General features: G+C 36.8%; 1 protein-coding gene across 28 annotated transcripts in view; it reads right to left on the minus strand.

Annotated features, from left to right (window-relative positions):
- Nucleotides 1-24,449, minus strand: part of LRRFIP2 (LRR binding FLII interacting protein 2) — a 106,744-nt gene that overhangs the window by 34,988 nt on the left and 47,307 nt on the right. For 12 of the 28 annotated variants that reach the window (XM_004759375.3, XM_004759377.3, XM_004759369.3 and 9 more), the window contains 12 exons: nt 21,216-21,284; nt 19,390-19,431; nt 17,877-17,942; nt 15,860-15,934; nt 14,507-14,554; nt 14,381-14,425; nt 13,495-13,542; nt 12,975-13,031; nt 10,656-10,733; nt 8,076-8,165; nt 2,175-2,219; nt 856-972 (listed from right to left, as the gene is read on the minus strand). In XM_004759375.3, the coding sequence (XP_004759432.1) occupies nt 856-972; nt 2,175-2,219; nt 8,076-8,165; nt 10,656-10,733; nt 12,975-13,031; nt 13,495-13,542; nt 14,381-14,425; nt 14,507-14,554; nt 15,860-15,934; nt 17,877-17,942; nt 19,390-19,431; nt 21,216-21,284 (780 nt within the window). The remainder of the gene's footprint in view (nt 1-855; nt 973-2,174; nt 2,220-8,075; nt 8,166-10,655; nt 10,734-12,974; nt 13,032-13,494; nt 13,543-14,380; nt 14,426-14,506; nt 14,555-15,859; nt 15,935-17,876; nt 17,943-19,389; nt 19,432-21,215; nt 21,285-24,449) is intronic. The other 16 variants (XM_004759386.3, XM_045089106.1, XM_045089104.1 and 13 more) reach the window with 7 other exon arrangements.

The raw sequence follows: 24,449 nt of genomic DNA on the forward strand, positions 1-24,449 counted from the left end.
AGCTCAGAGTGTGTCTCCTTTGAAGAGCCTTTGTTATCTTTTTTCCTAGTCCAAAATAGCTGACCCATCTCTGAACTGCCTTAATAGCCCTATTCTGGCTATGACCTAGTATCACACAACTTGGTTTTCCTGGTTTCTATCAGTTTGTCTTCCCTATGAAACAGTGAACTCCTGAAGTTCACAGTGTGTTTCACAGCCTGAATCTCTGGGGCCAAGGGCTCAGTAAATGTTGAGTGAATGAATGAATGAATGAATGAATGCAATTTTTATTACTATACTTCCCCCCTTGCTCAAAAATAGCAGGTTCAGCAAACAGACATTCAAATACATTTTTAAAGTCCTCACTTTTAAAATAAAAAGGTTAATAAGACGGGGACTCAACCCAGGGGACTCAACTCCAGTATTTCTCTTATCCCAAATATCACTATACCGATCATGGAAAATTGAGAGATAACTATATTCAAGCAGCCAAATAATACCATAATGGCTCAAAAGACTAACAATTTCTAGAGTCTGATTCCTTGCATATCCATATTTTCCATTTAAAATATGGCCAACTATTTCTGAGAGAATCACTTTACAGAGGTTAACAAGTTTTTTGGCACCTGTAAATTAGCAGAACTCATTCCAGTATCATCAAATGTTCAGGAAATAGAACAGAAAAATGAATTAACTAATCTCCTTCCTTTCAGACCTGAGTCACATTCTTGAACTGTCTTTAACAATTTTTTTTAAAGAAATCATAGTCCTTTTCTTTTTACTATGTCACATTAAATGTTAAATAGTTCCAGTATACTATACCACAAAGAAGCCAAAAAACAGTTTTGAAAAAGCAAACCGAAGACTGCAGTTTACCCGCAATTCACTTAATGAGGTGTCTGGATCTACTAAGCTGCTGGTGTCTCCACTCCCTCGTCTGGATGAGTTTCCACTTAGAGGGGTTGTTGCTGAGGCAGAATTCCGAGATGAAGGCTGGAGAAAGAGGAAGGGGACACATCTAAGTCTTCTTTCTTTCCAAATACGTTTGTCATAGAAACTAAAAATGGGCTTGGGGTGGGATATGGATGAGAATGTGCAGACAGTGTAGACTGCTGCGGGAAGAAGGTATCCAGAGAAGGGCCCAGGCATACTATGCATAACTTTGTTCACTTCAACACTTTACTGGAATCTAGAATTCATAATAACAAAGGAAATAGTTTGTGTGCAAGTTGTTTTCTAAGTTTATCTTTGCTATATTGTAAACAACACTGGGGGGGTGAGCACATCAGATTAATTTAAAACAGTTCAGGACTTATAACTGGTATGCTGATTAGCAGTCCTACTGAGTTCCTGAAGCTGCTCTTTTAGAATCTTTTCTTTTTCTAATACTTGGATAGAGCTGGAAACAAAATTGGCAGCTCGAGCAAATTGTATATCACTATGAATTTAGACTGCTAGTCCCACAGTTAGTTTAAATGCAAGATTATACTATTGGATTAATAAATGACACAGACCTACGCTGTCCAATACAGCAGCCATTAGCCATGTGAGGCTACTTAGCATCTGACATATGGCTAGTGCAAATTGAGATTTTATTTTTAATTGTAAAATACATAACCAGATTTCAAAGGCTTTGCATGGAAAAAAATAATGTAAAATATCTCATTAATACTTTTACACATAGATTACATTGACATATTTGGGTTAAATAAAATATACTATTTAAATAAATTTTACCTACTTCTTTTAACTGTTTTTTCTTTCTAAAAATACTCTAGAAGTTAGAGACTTTAGCCCAAAACAACTCTTAGAAAAAGATTATTTTACCTCAAAAAAAAAAAAAAATTAAGCATGGGGGGGGAACCTTCAGAGTTTGTCACCACCATTCCTAAAGACACTTCATTTTCAGTGTTTAATGGCTTCTTCTCAGGATCGAATTCTAGGGAATGAAAATCAAAAGAGCAGCCAAAAGCTTAAGTAGTGACATTCAAGGAAATAAAATGCAGTGTCTTTTCTCTTCCCAGTGCTTCACATGATTCAACCTCAGAGGAATTTGGGGGGTCAAGGACAGGAAATAGATGAAGAAAGGAAGAGTAGCTCCACCAGTTCAAATGTAGTAAAATAATGAAACAGCAATAGAAATCAAGTTTAATTGACCTTGAGAATCTAATTCCCTTAGGAATTTATGTACTCACCCTTGTGTAATTTTCAGCATACTGTTTGTCAGATTTTTCATCCAACTAGAAAAGAACAGAGATAAAAATCAGTAAAGATGCTTAGCATGCTGGGGGTTTTTGAGGGAAAAAAGAATTGACCTCATTTGAGTTCTCCAAGTTCAACTGATGTTTGGAACCTAAAAGTAAACATATTGAAACTGAAATAAAAGTTGAGACACATAAGACAAAATGTCAAGAACTTTAATTCTTATCCTAAGGATGACATGCAGTAAGCAAGCTGTCCTTATGCAGAAGTTTAGAATTTGCAGATTTTCTTTTCATGGTATTTGAAACATGTTAAAGAAAAACATGTAAACTTGAGCTTTGGCAATGCAAATATTAACACCAAAAAAAAACCCCCTGTACACATCAAAAGGAAAAAGACTGATAAAACCAAAAGCCAAAAACTTTATTATCTAAACATTATTAGGACACAGGACATATAACAAACAAACAAACAAAAAACAGCACAAAAGGGTATGTGAAGTATAAACCTCTCTCCCTAATATACCACACCCAAACCTTCCAATTCTTCATCCAAGGGCAACCAGCCCCCAAGTCTTTAACAAACGCTAAAGTTATGTCTCAAAATATATTCTATATCTTCTTTTTCTCCAAGTTTCAGAGATTAAAGAAACTACCTCATTTTTCTTCTTGGCATTTATTACTCCCTAATCCCATGATATCTATTCACTTATTTATCATTTGATCTCTTTCTCTTTATTATATGCTCTATGTCTCTATGATCATTTCTGCATTCCTAACATCAAAAATAGCACCTAGCATACAGAAGGATTCACAATTTGCTGGGCAAATGAGTAAATGAATCATACCCCATCTGTATTTACAGACTGACTTCATTTACTTTAACAACAGCATATTGTCCTATTGTCTGGGCACGTCTGGGAACACCATAAGGGAGTTATCCTATCTTCTGCAGATAGGATTAGTGTTTCTTTCATAAAGAGAGGTACCTTAGAGGTCTAATTCCAAACCCTGACCTTACAGCTGAGGAAAGAGAAATTCAAGAGGTGAAAGATTTTCCTCAAAGTTGAACGACTACTAAATGTCAGGGATGAGTCCAGATCTCAGGTTTGTGAATCTTTAACCCTGCGTTCATATAATTTACCTGTATATACAGCCCCAATTACCATTAGGGGGAAAAAGTCACAGAGAGATTTAACTAAATGAAAATATATCGAGACTCCAACTCCTACATCAACCCTCCCAGCCCAGTCTAGAAAAAAGATTCAAAAACTTTCCTGTTAATTATTAAAATACAAAATGTCTTTATTTCCGGCTCTATTCAAATCACTTCATTCTAATTTCCTCATATTTGAAAGTTTTTCTGTTCTTTTTCACTGCCCACATTTATCATGTTCATTTTTTCCTCTCAGTATTTATATAAAAGGTGTTTACTTTATTCAGTAATATAAATACTATCTTAGACTTTGATCTTTTTGCTTCTTTTTATTGTAATACTCTTAAAAAAGAATTGATTTTAGTTAACTTTGATTTTTTTAAAAATCACATATAAAATGTTTTTGGAAACAAACCATTACAGTAGTTTTTAATACTGGCAATTATTGTCGCAAAAAGGAATAAACTTCCATCACATTTGTACTAGTAACATGATGCCTGATACTTAAGAGGGTTATTCTTCAGAATCAAAGAAATACTGTAACTGAATAAAACAGCCATATATTCCTCAGAGTACATCCCACCCCTCTTCTACTAATGAGTTAAACAGAAAAGCAACATTCAGAAACACTCTTCTAGGTCTATCTGAAATCCTGGCTCCCAAAAGGACCCCCCAAATCCACCTATTTTTCTTAACAGTCATCTTGAAATGATCTTACATTTCAGAAGCTGCATCACTGAACTAGTCCATCGCAATGTTGACTCTATTGCTTTCACTGTCTTCTGACAGATCCCAACTGTCGCAACCCAAACTGATCATGCGCCAAACCTCAGGAATTGTTAAGGCAGCAAAAAATGCCAAGAGTAGCCATGCCGCAGTCCAGTCATTTGGGCTGCAGTGACTTGGCCAGAGACTCCAGTTCTCACTTCTCAGATTGTGTTATACTATGTGCTGTCTTCCATTTAGACAAAAAGCTACTTGAAACCTGCTGTTCTAAAAGCCCCAGTGCTCTCTCTAGCAGCCCAGAGCTCTGTACAATGGCTCTGAAATGACACACTAGTGTTCATAATGATGACCCAGAGTCTGCCAGATCCTGAAAAGGCTTTTCAATGGAATAACATTTAATCATACTTAATATATAAAGGTATAAAATAGGGAAGGTTGGTTTTCAGCTATAGGATGAGCAAGAGGATCTAATGCAAAACATGACTACAGCTGATAAAAAAAACTGTGTAAATAACAGTGGAAAATATGAATATGTACTAATATATAAAACATTTCTAAGATTAGTAAGTGAGAAAGCAGAAAACAAAGGCTGCATATACGATATGGTCACAATCCTATAAAACATGCAAATTAAACTGAGATAGAAACAATACTAAAAGTAAATCAAGTAAAAAAAAAACCCCAAAACAAAAAAACACTAAGCAAAGCTTCCCCTCCTCTGTCCCCCACAAATATGGCCCTTGGGACTTAGTCATTAATGTTAACTATAGCTTACTATTCTCAAAAAGTTTCAAGTAAATATCATGTCATTGTACCCTTAAATAATTAAATAGGTAATTTTCCAATCAAGAAAAGGGCTTCTTTGATAGCTGGAACTTGGAAGTCAGCTAACAAGCTTGCAGTTTCATATTAGTATTAACGTGAAAAGAAGAGGAAGAGAATCTGGGTGGCTCAGCTGGTTAAGTGCTGGACTCTTAATTCCAGCTCATGTCATGATCTCAGGGTCCTGAGATAGAGCCCCATATCCAGCTTTCTGCTTAGTAGGGAGTCTGCTGGAGATGCTATCTCCTTCTCCCCGCCCCCATCCTCCCTGCTGGCAGACACTCCTGCCTCTTGATTTTGGCTCAGGTCATGATCTTGGGATCATGAGATCAAGCCCCAGGTCAGGCTCTACACTGGAAGAGTGTGGAGCCTAAGCATGGAGCTGGCTTTAATTCTCTTTACCTCCTCCCCTCCCCTTGTGTGTACCCACTCTCTCTCTCAAAAAGAAAACAAGATTTTTTTTGAAAGGGTTGTTTAGAAATAAAGACCTGTATCTTGTTCTCATTATACTTTTTTTCTTAAAAGGAGATTTGAGGGCACCTGGGTGGCTCAGTTGGTTAAGCATCTGCCTTCTGCTCAGGTCATCATCCCAGAGTCCTGGGACTGAGTTCCACATCTGGCTTCCTACTCAGAGGGGAGTCTGCTTCTCCCTCTCCCTCTACCCCTCCCCCCTGTTCATGGTGTGTGTGTGTGTGTGTGTGTGTGTGTGTGTATCTCTCGCTCTCTCAAATAAATAAAATCTTTAAAAAATTAAAAAAGAATATCAGAGACCTGATATAATTGAGCTATGCATATCTAATGTATATAACTTATAGCATGCAGCACCCACTCCGCCAACTTTAACAGTAAATCTAATGTAATATATATGATCAGAAGATAAAGGTATTCATACTAAGGCATTTGAATTAACTTAATCAACATATTTATATTTCGTTTAATATAGTTATTGGAGTCTAATCCTCCAACTTCTAATGTTATATATAGATGTGATAATATGATCAAAAATTCTGTCTGATGGTTAAAAAAGAAAAACAACCAGAAAAGTGAAGACTGATTCTCTAACCACAGAAGGGAAGGGAGCAATTGATTTTAATAATCTCCTAAAGCAAAAATGGCTGAGGATTCCATTCAGAAATGGTCTATTAATAATCAGTAAAATGAAAGCACATTTACGTCCTTTTCCCCAGCCTGATGGATGGGACAAAGGAACAGTGCAGAAGAAAAGACCAGAGGCTAGAGCAATCATAAAAACTGTATAATGAGTTTTGCCAAGTCTGGGCCTGGCACCCTTTTCAGCACTCCTACTTCAGAAGTTATAAATGCAGCAGAATGTATACATATGTCTGATCCACAATGGGGAAGCCTAAAAGTGTCTTTTAAAATTTTGAATTCATTGTCAGCATTTTCAAATCACGATATTTCACATAAAAATGCAAATTCCCTAGCTTATCATATCAAAAAGTGTGGGGGTGATCTTACCAAATCAAGTCCACTTTCCATTTATCTACGATGAGCTGCATGGTTACCCTTTTAAAGAAATACTATTAGAAAAAATTCTTGCTCTAGAGAGAGGAACAGCAAATATTTAGGCTTTGCCATAGGGCAAAATTAAGGATATCATATAGGTACTTAGATAACCATGAAAAAAAAAATATATATAAACCATTAGCTCACAGGCTATAAAATAAGAGGGTGCTGGCCAGATTTGCCAACCACTGCTCTAGAGTCTTTTAGCTTATAAGGCGTACAGTGTGATGCTTTGATATAATGATGCATATATATCAAATCATCACATTATACACCTTAAATATGTATACTTTTTATTTAAAGATATGTAAATAAACCAAAATAACTATCTGGGTAAAGAAAAGAGTTATATTAAATTAGGAGAAGCAGGAAGACTTTCTTTAAAACTATCAAGCTTCTCACTGCTGTGTAGTTACTAAAATAAATTGCCAAGAAATACATGTAAGGAGGACAGAACCACCATCACAAATTAAAGGCTAACAGAATTCAAAGTATTTAAGAAAAAAGAGATGTATAAAATAAATTAAATTGTTTATATCTACCCAAAAAAAAGGCTGCTAAGCAAATCATTAAAATGAGCAATATTTCAGGGAGCCAATCTTCCAACTCGGCATACAGATTCCCTGATCTGACAGAGAGCAAGACAGGGCTGCTATAGAGCCAGGTTTGAGACCTAACAAATTGGAATACTTAAGGACCACAATTAAAATTATTTTCCAGATTAAAGTCATTCAAAACTAGCTATTTAGATACAACCAGCAATGTGCTAAATATAAATAATTTCTCTTCATTCAAAAACTAACTTTTTGGCTAGGAAACATTGTCTCTCACCTGCTTCAAAGTGCCTGAAAATCAGACAGCACTGGTCTATGGGCAAAACAGAACTAATTCCAGCAAAGGATAGGAGGTGTGAAAGAGAAAAAGAGGCTTTTAGATCAGGCAGAGGGGTATCTGCTGGTTGGAGTTCCTTCATTAAGAGAAATGCCTCGAGGCATCTCTACTGGACAATCTTTCCTAAATTTAGTTCCCAATAAACATGAAAGCAATGGACAGAGATTTCTTCAAGATAATGTCATAGTCCAAATGATTAAAATCTATTCAAATTCTTCCCAGTTACCGTAAATTAGTGATACATTACTAAATAGTATTTTCTATTGTTCAACCTTCAAAATCTGTCTAGTACTTTATATACTCACCGAAATAAAAAGGGAAGAAAATTTTAAGACAGATCTGGAATATCTATATATGGGCTAGGTATTAGGTTTTAAGGAATTATTTTTATTTTTATTAGGTATGATAATGGTAGAGTGAACATGAAAAAGAAATTCTCAATTAGAGATGCATACTGAACTACTGGGAAATACCATGGATCTGCTTTAAAATAATTCAGAGGAAAAGAAAAAGATGAAGCAAAACCGGCAGAACACTGACAGTTGTTGGAGCTGCTGATGCGTAAATTTTCACAGAAAAGATTTTGTTGTTTTTTTTAATCAGAGCATATCAGTATATACATTCCAAAACAAAACAAATAACTATATTTTAGGTTACTGTATTCCAATAAAAATTAAAGCAGCAAATTGAGATCCTAACTTTCAAATAGCTAATGTATTAGCCATTAGTCAAAAGGCTGAGACACCACAACAACTCCCATGCAAGACACTCACGCTGGTCAAATCGGGGATACTGACGTCATCCACCTCAGAGACTATACTCCCCCTACGATTGGAGCGACTAAAATAATCGGCGGTAGAAACCTTTCAATCAGAAAAAATGACATGCTTTAAAGGTTAAGAAAAAAGAGAGGAAACGGATAAGAACAATGGCATGCAAGGGAAAAGATACTGTTTTGGTGCTTGATCTAGTATCACGCAATGAGGAAACCACGGCAATGAACCTACTCAAAAAAGCAGAAAAGAAATGTAAAGGGGGTCCTAAAGGAAATCACAGCTCCCTGAAATAAGCCTTTGTGCACCTTTAACTCGAGCTGTATCCCACAGAGATCATGTAATGGCTGAGGGCCGGCCAAGGCTCCCATGTTGAGCACTTGTATCATCCTCACAAAGAGAGTACTGACCTAAAGCCTCTACCATATTTCAAAAATGTATAGTGCATTATAGCTCTCAACTCTATTAAGCAAATATATGCTCAACACAGGGTTCTTTGCAGTTTACTGCACCTTTTGCCCAATTTCTTTCTTTTTTTAACATTCTCAACATTTATTATGTTTTATACTGAACTTTGTTCCTTTCACATGTACTTTTTTTTCTTTTTTTTTTTTTTAAGATTTTATTTATTTATCAGAGAGAGAGAGGTAGAGAGCGAGCACAGGCAGACAGAATGGCAGACAGAGGCAGAGGGAGAAGCAGGCTCCCTGCTGAGCAAGGAGTCCGATGTGGGACTCGATCCCAGGACGCTGGGATCATGACCTGAGCCGAAGGCAGCTGCTTAACCAACTGAGCCACCCAGGCGTCCCTCTCTTTTTCATATTCTTCAAGACCAGGATCTGTGGGGCAAAATAATGGAAGAACTACACTGGCCCCTTTCTGGTTCCCCTAATCTTTTCCCACCTGAGACTTTGTCATTGGCCTAGAAAGCTCTTCTCCGGCTCTTCAAGCAGCTGGCTCCTCCCATTTCACGTCCAGCTCAAAGGTCACTTCCCTTGGGGAAGCCTTCTCTGGCCATCCCACATGCATCCCTCAATGTGCCCCGTCCTATCACCTGTTTTTCTCTTCACAATCCCTGGGGTTACTTCACTTTTCTTCCTTTGTTTGTTTATTTTCTATTTCTTTCACTAGGATATACGCTCCATGAAGTCAGAAATCCAGTATGTCTAGCCTACCATATTATTCCCAGCACTTAATACATGCCTCACATGTAACAGGTACTCCATAAACATTTGTCAAATTAATAAGTAAGGAGTATTTTTTACCTCACTCATCAGATTTCCTTACCTCAGCTCTGTCTGATTACCTTATTTAAAAACTTTTCCCTTCCAGGAAGGGAATCTGAAAGTCTATCCCGAGACAAAGAAGGCTTACAAGTGTGAAGTTTTGCTAAGGGCTAGTACAGTCAAGCAACAGTATTTTTATTTATACTAATTATAATACAACTTAGATTTAGATATACTACTATTTTACTGGTTCCTACTGTCTCAAGAATTTTGTAGTTATTCTCCATATAGTAATGCATTTAATGCATATATATTAAGCTTACCTACAAGGACAATTATTAAGATCCCCATTACAAATAAATTGCCAACTAACGCAACTAACAGGTTGTAGAAGTGGCTCAAACCCAGGCATCATTACTTTAAAGTACCTGCCTGCCCTTTCCATTCCATCACTCTCCAAAGGGCTTTCAGGTGTTCTGGCTTGTTTTTTCTCCTTCAGCTCTGAGGATGAGCATTAACTGGCTCACCAATGGACCACAACTGCCTTAATTACATCACTGCATTTTTGGCAACAAGTCTCACAAACACTTGGGTGTTCCCCTTTCCTAGGAAATCTTCAGGTTTACAGTCGTTCACAAAACATGGCTCTTTTCTAGCTCTAAGCTGACATAGTATCCTTATCAATGTAATTTTCAAGTCAATTCTCAAATAGAGCAAAAACATTATCAGCTCTTTGAAAAACTTCCAACATCATCAAAAGAATAATCTGAAATTACATAATTTGTATTTTGGCGTAGCTATTTGTTGCTTCTACAATTATTATGATAGTTGCATTTTTAACCAGAATTTTTTACCAGGATTTCTAAATTTTGCCACCAATGACGCTTAAAAAGTTCTCAGGTCTTAAGACGTATAAACTATAAATAATACATCTCAAATTCACAATGAAGAAAGCAACTCATGGCAACATGATCTGTAATCCATAGTTACAAGTTTTATGCAAAGCGGAGCATTCATTTTGCTGGAGAAACGTTTTTTGTTTCTGGTGAACTGTGCACATAAATACATGCACATAAAACAGCAACAAAGAATAAAAACTGAAAAATCTTTCAAATATACAAAGACCAGCACCTAAGAGGTGTAAAGAGGCAAGTTACTGATGAAAGCTTCCATAGCCCACAGAGAATACATATTCACAGGGACACATTTTTGAAGGCAAATTATTCATATAAGCTCAATTTGAGGAAACTGCTCATTTTTGTCAAATGCAAATTTCACTTTCCAGTAGAGTTCATGGGATCACACACAGGGGGGCAACTTAAAAACTTATAAGTGTATGAGTTTGCATACAAACCACGCTCACCACACTGTCCCTTCGCCCACGACTGGTGCGACCAGAAGACGCAATGCTTGCAGTGTCATCATCGGGAAACTACAGATATTAAAAGCAGATAATGAAAAACATGTGATGCCACTACAGGTCTTACCTGGCTGTAAGCACATTGCGCAAGGTTTGTGGAAGCACGCAATTACTCTCCAAGAGCCTATCACTGGCACCAGCTATTGTGCACCGTCAGACAGAAAAGTGGCTTCTAAGTATAATAAACCATCACTGAAAACCAAATGGTATTTCCAAAAAGCACACAGAATAAAATACTACTTTATCTTTTATTTAAGTTACAGAAAAAAGAGGACAGAACTGGAGGGCTAGGGCATAAATAGACCAACAAAAAACAGCTAGGGATTTCATGCTTTTTAACCACTAGACCCTTTGGGAAGCCCATCAGGGGGTCAACAAGTATACTTAATGCTTAAGTTTGGGAGAGAAAAATATAAGAATATCTTCAAGTGAAGTATGTCAAACACAGAATTTCCTACCAGCAAGGACTGAAATGATGATTCTTATTTTCCTTTATTAATTCCTATGCAACAGGTGGAGATATTTCTAACATCACCCTAGAGTTTTCTTCCTATTTCATAAGCAGCAGGAGGCTCATCTTCCATGTGTATAGGTTACCTCCATTCTGACATCACTGAGGAACCATTCTGGCATCACCAAGATATAACTTTGAATCCAACTTGCAAATGAAACAATATGTAGCCAGCACACAAGGACAAGGTTCTACACTTGACTGAAAATATATTACCACCATTTTATTGGCAAGGGGCCATAACATTGGTACATTAAAAATGCTACCGGGTCCAAGGATTGCCAAGTGGAATTTTATTACAGAGTGAGGTAAAAGTAAACTTCCTACTTTTGTCAAAAAGCCTTTATCTCCTAAACATTCCTGTGTACATTTTCATTAAGGAGTGGAATTTTTGAGAAGTGCCTCTTGGAAATGGAAGGAGAACAGAGCCCAATATGTATGTAAAAGAAAACCCATTTTGGCTCACCTATGCCACTCCACAAAGCAATCTGTATTGACCATTAAGAAACTGCTTTAATAATTTCTCCTATTTTGACACTGTCAAGAACAACAAAGTAGTTCCTAAAGTCAACATTTGCCTTGGAAATGTAAATTAGTATAGTCTTCCTGGTGGGCAATATGGCAATATGCCATCATAATTTAAACATATATACATCATTTATTTATTTTTTGACCCCCATCACTTACTGATTAGAAATTTACTTTATATGAGATCTATTCATAAGTACACAAAAATATACTTATATACAAAAGTCCACTATGCAAGTGTTTGCTGTAGCAAAAATCTAGCAACCTAAATATCCATCGACAGGGAGTGGGAAATACAAGCTTCCAGTTACATAATGATCAAGTGACAAGGACAAAAGCTACAGCATAGAGAATCTAGTCGATGGCACTGTAATCACATTGTATGGTGACAGATGGAAACTACACTTGTGGGGAGCACAGCATAATACAGAGTTGTCAAATCACTATGTTGTACACCTGAAACTAATGTAACCACCTTGTGTGTCAACTATACTTCAATTTAAAAACAAAAAATCAAAATAATACCTACCAAAAAATTAATATATCCAAGAAATCCTGAAAAAGAAATGTGCATCCCATACACTAGTGGGATAATATACTGCCACTAAAAAGAATGAGCTGACACAAAACTATCTCCAAAATGCATTCAGTAGAGAAGGAGACATATGGAAAGGGTCAGGAGACTTTTACTTTGGACTTTCCTTAAGCTAATATTACTTTTATAACTTAAAAAAGTGTTCTAATATTCCAGAAAGATTGGGTGATTAGAATTGCCCCAGTTTTGTCTTTTATGTAAACAGTTTTTAAAAGCTGGCTTGTTTTATTACTTCTCCTTTCACTCCATTGACTGAAGTGCTGGCAAGTGAAATGGCTCAATGCAGGAAGTCAAGACGGAAAGGAAAAACATAGGACAATCAACCTGTATAATGAGTTATCACCACTGAAAAGATAAGAAGTTCACATTAAAAAAATACACATTTTTTAAAACTTCTAAAGGCACTGAAATTTCATTTCAGAAATTATGTGCTAAGTCAGATTCACAAAGTAAACACCAATTAGGACAAATTAGTATACTTGAGTTTGAGGTACTTAAGGAAAATGATAATCCATGCCAAGAGAGTGAACACACATTCTTAATATTCCAAATTGTGAGCACAGATTAAGGAAACAACCTGAAGTATCTAAAAAGCATGCAAAGAGACCAGACAGCTCACCACAGGACTGCTTCGGGCCGAACTTGCTCTTGATGAGTAAGAACTGTATTCAGATGGCTATAAAGTTTCCAAGAAGAAAGGTTTTACAATAATGGCCAGCTCCTTTTCCTGCTGGGGGAATACAACTGTGACCCTGGATCTAAGTGGACACTAGCTCCCGGGGAGAAGCTGACTGTTACTCCTAGGTCTGGAATTCTACCTCCCTCCCAACCCTCCAGATCCAGCAGTCCTCGGCTAGAGGGTGAGGAGGGAAAGGGGATGCCCTGAGGAGCACTGCTCCCATCCTCTTCCTCAGGGACTAATGAACCCAAAAAGTTTTGTCACCAATATTCCCTTCATACTGTGAGCCATGATTTCCAGCAGGCAGTTCCTCACAACTTGGGTAAGAGTCACAACTGGTCAGCTCATGGGTCACAGCTTATAGAGCAACTGCAGGTCAGATTAAATGACTTTTTCTTTGTAAGTAAACTGTGCCCACCTACACATGCCCCCCCCATCACCTCCCCCTGTTTGGACTTACAGTTCGAGACCCATAAGGGTTATATAATCCACCATCATACAATGACACCTAAAGAACAGAGGAAATACCACTCATCTATTTATTCAGGCATCAAAGTTGTTTTGGAAAATGTCACAATTTCTTCACAGTACTCAGTTCCAAAAAAGCATTGTAGAATGGTGTGTCAGGTGAGAACACTCACTGATTGCATAAAGTCCTACATCAGTCCCAAAACTTCAAACTCATACTTCATTTAAAAAGCACCATTACAGTATTTCTTTTCATCATCATGTTATGAAACTAGGAGAAGGAACTTTTACAAATTTATTCTCTCAAAAGAGCGAAATGAGCAAAAATGGAAAGTGAGGGACACAAAGCATTTTGCCCATTGGCACAATAAAATGAAACTACAAAGCCTCACATTGCCAGTCTACTCGAACAGGCCACAGCACAACAAAGCAACAGCCTGAAAGCAACCAGCTCACAACTTGCACATTACACAGAGATAACGGCTTTTGCTTTCTAGTCAGCTTGCTTTATTAGACAGAGCCTAGTATTAACATGGCCAAACCACAGCTGTCCCAAAGAAAAATATGACATCTGTGCATGGGCAACCATTTCACAAAGTATAAAGTGTAGTGGGGCCCATGCAAGTTTGTCTTCTCTATGGGAAACCAACTGTAAGCAAGGGCCTATCAATGGGCAGCAGTATCTGGAAAATAAGGCTGGGTTTTTTTCCTACTACCCTAAAGGTTCTCATTTTAAGCACTAGCAGCACATTCTGCTGTGTACACAGCATTAAAGCCATGTGTCCTTGACTATTTTGTAGGAAAGCTGTCAAGCCAGGGTCAGCACCATGACAGTGGCTCCACCAGGAGTACACACATTCCAAGAGAAAAATACAAACCAGACTGGTACTTCTCAGCAGACCAGAATTTGCAGTATAGGAGGCCTATGAAAAAAGCGCATGATTTAACCCAAAGAAAAGCAACTGGTAGCTCTGACGACAACATGCTTCTCATAAAGTACTAACCCTGGTACTCTTTGATGTCGCCAGAGGATCACTACACAGGGAGGAAGACTGTTAAGAAACAAAAAAACAAAACAGAACCAGGTAATTCAGCAAAAGGAGACCTGGTCTCTCCATCACAAGAGCAGAAGCTGTTTATTCTGTACTCCATCATAATTCATTAGCATTTCCTGAGTGCTAAATGTAGTTAAGTAACATGTAAGGTGAGGAAAAACTTAGCCATGAGAAATCTTTTTGAATACCCATTTTAAGGGATGAGAGAAACACCCGGAAAAGTTTTCTATAAATGTGTTTTAAGTCCTACTGGGTTTTCAATAATAATGCTAGGAGATAAGGTGGCAACCTCAGAAAACACTCAAGAAAAGAGGGCCATGGCACAGGGAGTATGGAGGTCAGTGGCCACACCCGGGTGGGTCACCAGCAGCTCCTGAGACACGTTTGAGATCTCACAGCAGACTCCTGATGAGCTTGGCCTGGTTGCTGAGGAAGCAGGTAAATTACCTCCAAGTTATCACACAAGTACTCTTTTCCAAACAGATTAGAAACACTGTATTTCAAACAGGCCATAGACAAACTGTCTTAGTTTAATCAGAAAAAAATGTACTTGTCACAGTGAATCCAAGGCACTAACAAGGCACAGCATTTTTAAAAATGGACTTAAACCTTTCTTTTTCTGCTGTCATTTGAAAATAATTTTCAACTCTTTTTTCCAAGCCCATCAGACAGGGCAAATAAGAATATCTAGGTTGTGTGGGCAGGTTTTGACAACTGAATTCTTTTCTATGTATTATGTGCCACACATATTTCTGTTTCAAATGTATGATGTGTCAAACATCTTGAAAAAACAAGGATTCTAACATTAAACAAATAATTATAATCTTCCCATCCCAATTATAGTTTAAATTTTTACATATAAGCATTTATTAAAAGGCCATCCACCATGATGTGTAGTGATGCCTACAACTTACTCTGAAATGCATCCCCCCAAAAAAGATAAATCAATGGATGGATAGATGGAAAGACAATAATATAATAAAGGAAATATAATAAAATATTAATTGTAAAATCTAAGTAGTAGGCACATGGGTGGTTAATATATCATTCTTTGAACATTTCTGTATGTTAAGTATTTTTCATTTAAAAAAACTGGGGAAACTGGTACTAATTTACAAATGTGGTAGTTCAATAATTCACATCATGTAAAGATATACAGACTCTACGAATTCAGTTACCACAAACTAGTGCACACACAGCCACTCACAGATTAGTTCTAAAACTAGTCAAAATGGAAAACCAGGGGTTAGAAGTGTGTTAAAGTTGGATAAAACACACAAAGCCAAAAAGCTTGAGACAAACCCGAGTATAGTAGGCAGAGGTGGGTTTGCTATGCCTAAGACTGCTATAGCTTCTCAGGTCAAAGTAGAGGCCGCTCTGCAAAAAGTAAAATTAAACACATTTTTCTTAGGTTAAACATTGGTGACAAACACAAAGGCAAACTCAGATACTATCTACCCTCTTTCCTCCAAAACAATGACTTTAAAGCATTGACTCGCATTAAGTAAAAGTCAAATAATAATTATCTCAAATCTCCAAAAAAAGACTTAATATTAAAAGTTAACTGTATGCAAACCAAGTCATTACTAATTTTTTTACTTTAAAAACATGAGCATATGGGGCGCCTGGGTGGCTCAGGGGGTTAGGCTGCTGCCTTCAGCTCGGGTCATGATCTCAGGGTCCTGGGATTGAGTCCCACATCGGGCTCTCTGCTTGGCGGGGAGCCTGCTTCCTCCTCTCTCTCTCTGCCTGCCTCTATGCCTCTATGCCTACTTGTGATCTCTGTCAAATAAATAAATAAAATCTTTAAAAAAAAATAAAAAATAAAAACATGAGCATAAACCTCTGTCAAAATGGAATGGAAATAGTAAGTGATTTATTCTCATGTCATATTTAGTAACATCCTTGGAAAAGCCAAGACAACTGAGTAATTACCACTTTTATAATCCACTTGGCAATGTCACAGAAAAGAGCGAAGTCTTTTTCTTCAAATTTCTCCTAGTCCCATCATTTGACGAAATAAACTGATTGAATTAAGTTACCAAAGACACAGTACAAGTGTGTCCTAAACAGGTTTAGCCTAAAACATCTATGGCAGGTTCATTTTCAATACATCATAAAAACAAGCCATTATAAAGACTATGGTTACCTGGCAAAGAGAATGTCATCTATAAAACTGCCTTTCTAACCACTTTCTTCACTCAGAGTTAAGGAAATGTAAGCAATTCATGGCTGATAGACTCCTCCTGTACTGCTGACACTGTAATGTGGGTGGGGGGGTCTCTACCACTGACCCCTGCCACTCCCAGCCTGGCCTCCCCACACCACCCCCTCAACAAGGCATCAGGACTAACCTCTCCCCAGAGCTCCCAAGGCTTCACCCTCCAGAGCTTCTCACTAATGTCCTCTCCATTATTTTCCCTCCTACCTGTCAAAGCTTATTGATCCTCTCTCACCCCACCAAAGGTCAGAGCCCCCTCCAGAGGAACCAGTTAACAGGAAGCTTGGAACTGATTCTCACACCAGTGCTGTGGCAGCCTGACAGGAAGAGGTGTTCCTAAATACCCCAAATGGGCATTCTGGACACATTTTTCCCCCACAGAAATGTTTAGCAAGGTGGCTAGAATAGAGCACTATTAGTTCTGCAGTTTAATGGCATTCTAGGTTAAAGAGTTTTCTGCAAGACAACATGAGGAATTCTGCCAACACATACCTCATTCTTTCTACCAGAAAATTCATTCCACAATCCCAAAATTTGACCTACAAACAAACTCAGAATGAAACCTGTCTGTGAGTTTGGCACTGCCTATACTACCACAACTAAATCAAATTTCTAAAATAAGGATACAGATCTCACTAAATCTGGGTGCCTGGGTGGCTCAGTTAGTTAACTGTCTGCCTTTAGCTTGCGCCACGAGACCTGCAACAGGCTCCCTGCTCAGTGGAGAGTCTGCTTCTCCCTCTGCCCCTCCCCCTGCTAGTGTTCTCTCCCTCTCTCTTTCTCAAAAAAAAAAAATAAAATAAATCTTTAAAAAAAGAATCTCACTAAACCTATTCTTGAAGTATATTCTAAAGTACAGTTCATAACTGAAAATACATGATTAATGAACTTCTTGTATTAACTTGCTATTAAATCCTGTAAATGAAAACAAAATTAATTTTAAATAGATTCTGATAAATCATGTTTCAGTATGTTATCAAATTACAGTAACACCTAAGGCATACATGAAAGCAATCATAATTCTTACATACCCTAAAAGTAATCAGTGAATTTTACAGCAGCACAAGACAGTGGGACATGAGACAGAACACAACTAACCAGTGGGTCTTTATGAGAACCAGAGGACCTCTTCTTCATTCCATAAGAGTGACTGTAAGAATGATTCTGGAAGTAAACATCTGAAGTTAACTTTCACAATCACAGAGTGAAGTTTAAAAAATAACTTAATAAACTTCACCTTAAAATTATACACAGAAAGATGCATACGAGATACAGAGTAATCCCCATGGAATCTATTTCCCAACTGTTAGTAAATGAATCACGGCACTTGGCTGACTACCGAAGATACATAGCACCTCTATACATCTGCAGTCCCCCTGACTCTGCCCCCATGCCACCAAGCTCCACGTATAGACAGCTAAAAACGATGTAGGACTCACAGCCAAGCAGAGCGTTTGTGAGGATGTTCACCCCACATCTTATTTGAGTCCTTTCCACCTTCTACCTTCCTTATCAAGGTATGCAGGACAATAGGTTCCACCTTCTTCTAGGCCTTTCTTAGCAAAAAGCCAAAAGGTAAACCTTTGGGATCAACCAAAACAAGACTGAGAGAAAGAATATGGCATTGCTTTGCCCAAGAAAAGCACATGCTGCTCAGGAAGAAAACAGCCCAGACAGTATGGATTACTTCTTATAGCAACAGCATTATCAGACAGAGGACCTTACACACAGATCCTCAGAAGACAGCACTGTCTCAGTACATAACTTCTCCCAGCACCACAAATCCAGGTATAGATGAGGGAATAAAGGACAGAAATACTACTATATAGGTCTTTAGGTAGACAAGAAACCCAATCTAGCTATGTGCTGCTCACCTGATATAAGGAGATATAGCTAGAAATGTCCTACTTATCAGCAGTCTGCTCTAGGCAAATCATTTGACAAATGTGCAGCTAGATCCTAAATCCATCCACTCACTGTTCTTTTTTAAAATATGCATATTTTCCCTTTTACAAATTACCCTGAACATTTTAAGAGATGACTATATTGTCTAGAAACTCAGGCAATCTACCAACATAATATTAACCGAAGGAAAACATGCTATAACTAAACTTTCTTGGCTAAAATGACATACATAAAAAACCAACCAAATCAAGCAAAAATGAGCAGACATAACTGATGTTTCAGGTAACACCTGTCACTGCTGGCTGTTTCCTGTTTAGCAACTTCACATCTGCTGGCTTGTGACACATAACAAGGAACACAGCAGGGCCTATAGTTCACTGGGTATCAAACACTGGCAGAAACATGTCTTCCAGGCAATGCACATGTGTCATTTAAGGAGCTCATCACTTTAAGAAAAGATATTACTACCAATCTTAATCCTGAATAAGGAAGCAAATCATTTTTATCTGATCCTGAAATTCTAAAGGAAAAAATTATTTTAATGTTCAATTATGCCACAACTGCAAAACAATAGTTTTTGCATTATTGGCCATATGCTTTCCCCAAAACATAACAAACCTGTGAAAGCTAGTAAATCTATGATCAGCATGATTAGGTATTTATAAAGTAAAACTCTACATTTAACACAAAGTCATGCACCACATACTAATGATGAAAGTCTTGACGATCTATCCTTGAGAGCATCATACTGGATTTCAGAAAAAGTTGAGAGTTGATTGCATTCCCAAAATCAGAAATATAAAGAGGAAAAAAGCAACATTTGCAGTTACTAAAACTCCAAACTAACCAGAATTTAAGTAAAAACAATTTTTTTTAAATCCAGCACTACTTTAAAAGTCAAAAATTATTATATACAAAGACTGTTACATTTGATTAAAAGAATCTTCTTCCCCACAACCACACCTTCCTAGTATAAGTGATTACTAAACTCTATGTACATGTAAAGCTGCATGCTCTCTTTCAAACACAGAATTCCTAGTCAATAATGGCGAGATGATTCAATCTCAGTATGCTGTAGCACAAAACACCCACAGGCAGCCTTTACATGCAGGAATAAAGCATTCTGAAATTAAAAGACGTTTTACTTTTTATTATTGTGATTGTTACCATCATCTCCCATTGTTTGAAACATGGCAAAAGCAAGGCATAGATACTGAAGCGAGAGCACATAACTAATACAATCGGGCTTATAAAAAAATAATTGCAGCACCAAAATGTGGAAGTTCCCTTGAATCTGCCTGTGGTCACACAGCTGAAAAACTCCCCTTCTCAAAAACTTTCCCTATTAAAAACACTGATCAAAATTGGTAACTTAGTCTAGGTAAAGTGTGGAATATGCACCATATACATTCAAGTGTGGCATTAAATATCAATCAAAGAAAAACACATAAAATTTATAATAAAATCAGAAAAACCTGTTTCATATAGGGTCTTTAAGAAAATAAGCATAATACCACATTTTAAATCAAAGAAACTGAATTAAATTAGTAACTACTTAGATTTGTGATTTCCTAATTTTGTTTCTGAAGCATTCTAGCTTACACCTTTTAAGCAATCTTACCCAGAAGAGGCAAACAATAGTATTATTACATGTGTAACAAAAATCTTATTTATCTAAAATTTTCTAAAATGCCTAAAGTTATGCATTTAGTAAATTACGTGCAATGGTAAAATGTCACTGTATAGTGAGTGACATTTCCCTGAAAGTAAAGTTCCTTCTGTATAGAAATTTCACTTAGGTCTCTTCTCCATTAACAAATTACATTTTTTGTTTAAAAAAAAAATATATATATATATATTATATTATCACTACAATATGTATTACTCAAGCCACACACATTCTTGCAACTAAACTATTCTGCCCTCCCAACCAGGCAAGTTCACTGAAGAAAACAGCCATGTCTTATGTTTTCTGATCCTCTCTGTAGCTCCAATAGCATTTTTCAAAGGCACAGAATTTAACAAGAGAATTGAAATTGATTATTAAATTGATTATTGAAATTATTTCAATTTTCTCTTTCGAAAACATAACGCAGAGTTCAGCTGGTTTTTAAAAAACTGCTGAATGTGATAAGAAATCCATAACTTGGACATCCCAACTGCTACTACAACAACTGGGTAAATATAAAGAATCCCTCCAGTACATACCAATTGGTATCTTTGTTGTTTAAAAACAAATAATTCATCAAAGAAGGGAGAACTGAAAATATTAAGGGCTCTTGCTAAAACATTTCTCGTTTAGACAGTCTATGACAGTCTATCAAAAAGAATTTAACTCTCACAGAAAATTACCTGAAAGTCTTCATCTGAAATAAAATTAAAAGCAATGGAGCAACTTTTTGTTTGTAGAAACAAAGTTCAGCAAGTGTCAATTTCCGTTAGAATATACCTATTATTCAAGCCCGCAGAAGGCAGAACTCTGAGAGTCAAAGTGCATAATATTAACACTGCACATTTTTCTGAACTACACACCATGATGTCTTTCTTTTTGGGTGTACTGGCTCTGCTCCAGTGTGTCCCAGTTATGGCCTTCGACGGGCTCTTCCATGGAATCAAACAGTGTAGTAGTAAATGACAAAACACAAATTACAAGCATATTAAAATTAAACTCATTAAAATTATACTAAGCGTATTAATAATTTAAGGGGAGCTAATATATACAACAGTAAAAATCTGCACCAGTAAGAAACTGTAGTGTGTTCCTACTGCTCTGGTTCAAGATGGCCTCAATTTCCTAATTTTGGACCTCTACCTTATGGTCCTCTCATATTTCAATATAAAAAGCAGTGACAAAGCATTTGTAAGATGCTTTTTACAGGCAGACTGTTTTTTGAAGAAACAGACTGTTTAAATTCTAAGCTCAGGGCTTTGATTTCATCCTCCTGCCCCCAAACCTTTCATTCACAGTCTTGAACTATCTTTGCTCTTTTTATTTTTTATAGAATGTTTATAGCATGGACACCATTTCCAGCCCAAATACCTTCTGGCAGGCCATCTTTCAAGAAAGTATTAACTGAAGTTAATTGGAGAAAAAAAAGATTGAAGTCCTAAGAATATGGCAGAAAACCTTAAATACATCTGCCTCACATCTAGGTACTACTATGACCATACATCCAATACAAGGTCCAGAAGTGTTAGACTTTTTTAATATATAGTTCATACATTTTAAAAAATAACTGGCAAAGAAATACCAAAACTCCCAAATTATAGAGCAAATCCCAATAGAGTTTAGGTCAGGGTTTTAGGCCATCACATTTATTTTTAAAAGAGAACAAAAGCTGTGTACATAATACAGCTTAATGTATGTGGTAGTTATTTTTTTTTATTTTTTGTTCTTTTAAACTCTTATTTAAAGATTTTATTTGTCAGTGAGAGAGAGACAGAGTGAACACAAGCAGGGGGAGCAGGAGGCTGAGGAGAAGCATGCTCTCCACTAAGCAGGGAGCCTGATGCGGGACTCAATCCCAGGACTCAAGAATCATGACCTGAGCTGAAGGCAGACACTTAACCAATTGAGCCATCCAGGCATCTGTGGTAGTTATTTTTTTAAAAAGTTAATAATCTGGGGGCTCCTAGCTGGCTCAGTCAGTAGAGCATGCAACTCTTCCAAGCCCAAAACCCACACTGGGTGTAGAGATTACTTAAAATTTTAAAAAGAAAAAGGACATAATCTGATGAAAATTAGAACTCCCAATATTATCTATTTAAAACAAACAAAAAAAACTTACCTCAATTATACTTTATTTTTAAAGATTTACTTATTTGAGAAAGAGAAGGGAAACAAGGAGCGGGAGGGGAATGGTGGAGAGGCAGAAGAAGCAGACACCCCACTGAGCAGGGAGCCCAATGCCAATCTCTATCACAGGACCCGGGGATCATAACCTGAGCCAAAGGCAGACCCTTAACCAACTGAGCCACCCAGGTGCCCCCCTCAATTATATTTCTTTTAAACAATGTTATTTGTGAGCTTTCAGACTTATTTCCAGGAAATCTAACTATTTAAAATGTGCTGGATATACACTCACACACAATAAGGTACTGGAGTCTCCTCTAGAGTGTAACATTTTTATTAATATTCATGTTCACGCTCAGATTTTTTAAAATACTGGGAGCTTTACTCTTTACCATAGCAGCAAATTTTCACTCTTACCACGGTGAAATAAAATGCTGTGAGAGTTCTACTTTTATCTGAAATGTATTTAATGATAAAAAGAAAATCATCATCATTACTTTATAGACCCTCATGGTAACCAATTCTTCATCAGCTTAATTGCAGGTTTAATTTCTCTTGTGCTTGTTTACAGATTTGTTTTAAATCCTCCTAAATTAGGGGCACCTGGGTAGCTCAGTCAGTTAAGCATCTGCCTTTGTTTCAGGTCATGATCATGGCCAGAATCCCAGGATTGAGCTCTGCGTTGGGCTGCCTGCTCAGTGGGGAGTCTGCTTCTCCCTCTTCCTCTGCTCCCCTCCCCACCACTGCTTGTGCACCTCTCTCTCTCTCTCTCTCTCTCTCCCCCCCGAGTGTGCACGCTCTCTCTCGTGCATGAACGCCCTCTCTCTCTCAAATATTTTTTAAATGATTAAAAAAATAAAGATTCTTAAAATTACGTCAAACTTAGATGGTTTTACTGTTCAGTTAAAATAATATAGCCAATATACAATCAAGTTTCCCTGACACCACATAGAAAATTATAAATAACCAGCTTGATGATAACTGTGTGAAACCTCACACTATGAACACTATAATGGAAAGCAAAGGAAAAAGCCATCATTTTTTTTTAAATGGGGAGAGATTGTTTTCAAACTCTCAACACTCAACTTTTAAGCTTTTATTGACTAACTCCCTATAAGATTCTTTTCAAAGTGTTTAAAGAGAAAAAAAATCTCCAGGTAGAAGAAAGATGAATTTATTATCTCAAAAAATGTTTCTCCTGTAAAATCATTCAAGCTGCTGATTAGACTACTGAGACTTGTTAATATTCTTATAAATCTAAACTTTTGCAATTAACTAAAATATGATTCAAAAGCAAGTGTACTAACTTACTGTAAAAAGAGAAAGTAGATTACCTTCACTAATAAGAAATATGACTAGAGAAAAGGACAATTTAAGACTATAAACAAATCTGTAATTGATATACCAGACCACACTTGGTTTATTATAGAGTACTTTTATATATTATTATACAAGCTAGGAAGAAAACTAGACTTAGGGAAAGTTAGCCAATATAGACCTCAACATGAAAGATCGTTTTACTATGAAAAATCTAGATATATGCTTATCAATATTGTCAATGCACAAATTAAAAGCATTGCTTTAAGGTTTCAAACACAATTCTTTAAAAGAAGATCAGTGTATTGGCACAATATACAAGACTTCAATGAACGAACTCTCATTTACCTTGATTTATAGCAATAAATGCTAAAAAGGTGAGACATACTACAAAATGTTAATCAAAATGTTGAAGTATGGTAATTACTGTAAATATGATAAGCAGGAAATTTTTCAAGTCAGTAGCTCAAATTTTCCATGTAATAAAACTATAATTAGTCAACCAAGAGCCAAAGCTATTACCCATTTAATAAAGTTATTTTTATAAATATGGAAGTGGGAAAATCTGAAAGTCCAACTAAACAATGTCATTCCATAGGAATCAATCTTATTATTTTGTGATAATTTTCCAAAATCAAAGTTCCTTTTCCACAAAA

The sequence above is a fragment of the Mustela putorius genome, unplaced genomic scaffold (assembly GCF_011764305.1).
Source record: "Mustela putorius furo isolate JIRA1106 unplaced genomic scaffold, ASM1176430v1.1 tig00003834_pilon_pilon_pilon, whole genome shotgun sequence".
NCBI lineage: Eukaryota > Metazoa > Chordata > Mammalia > Carnivora > Mustelidae > Mustela > Mustela putorius.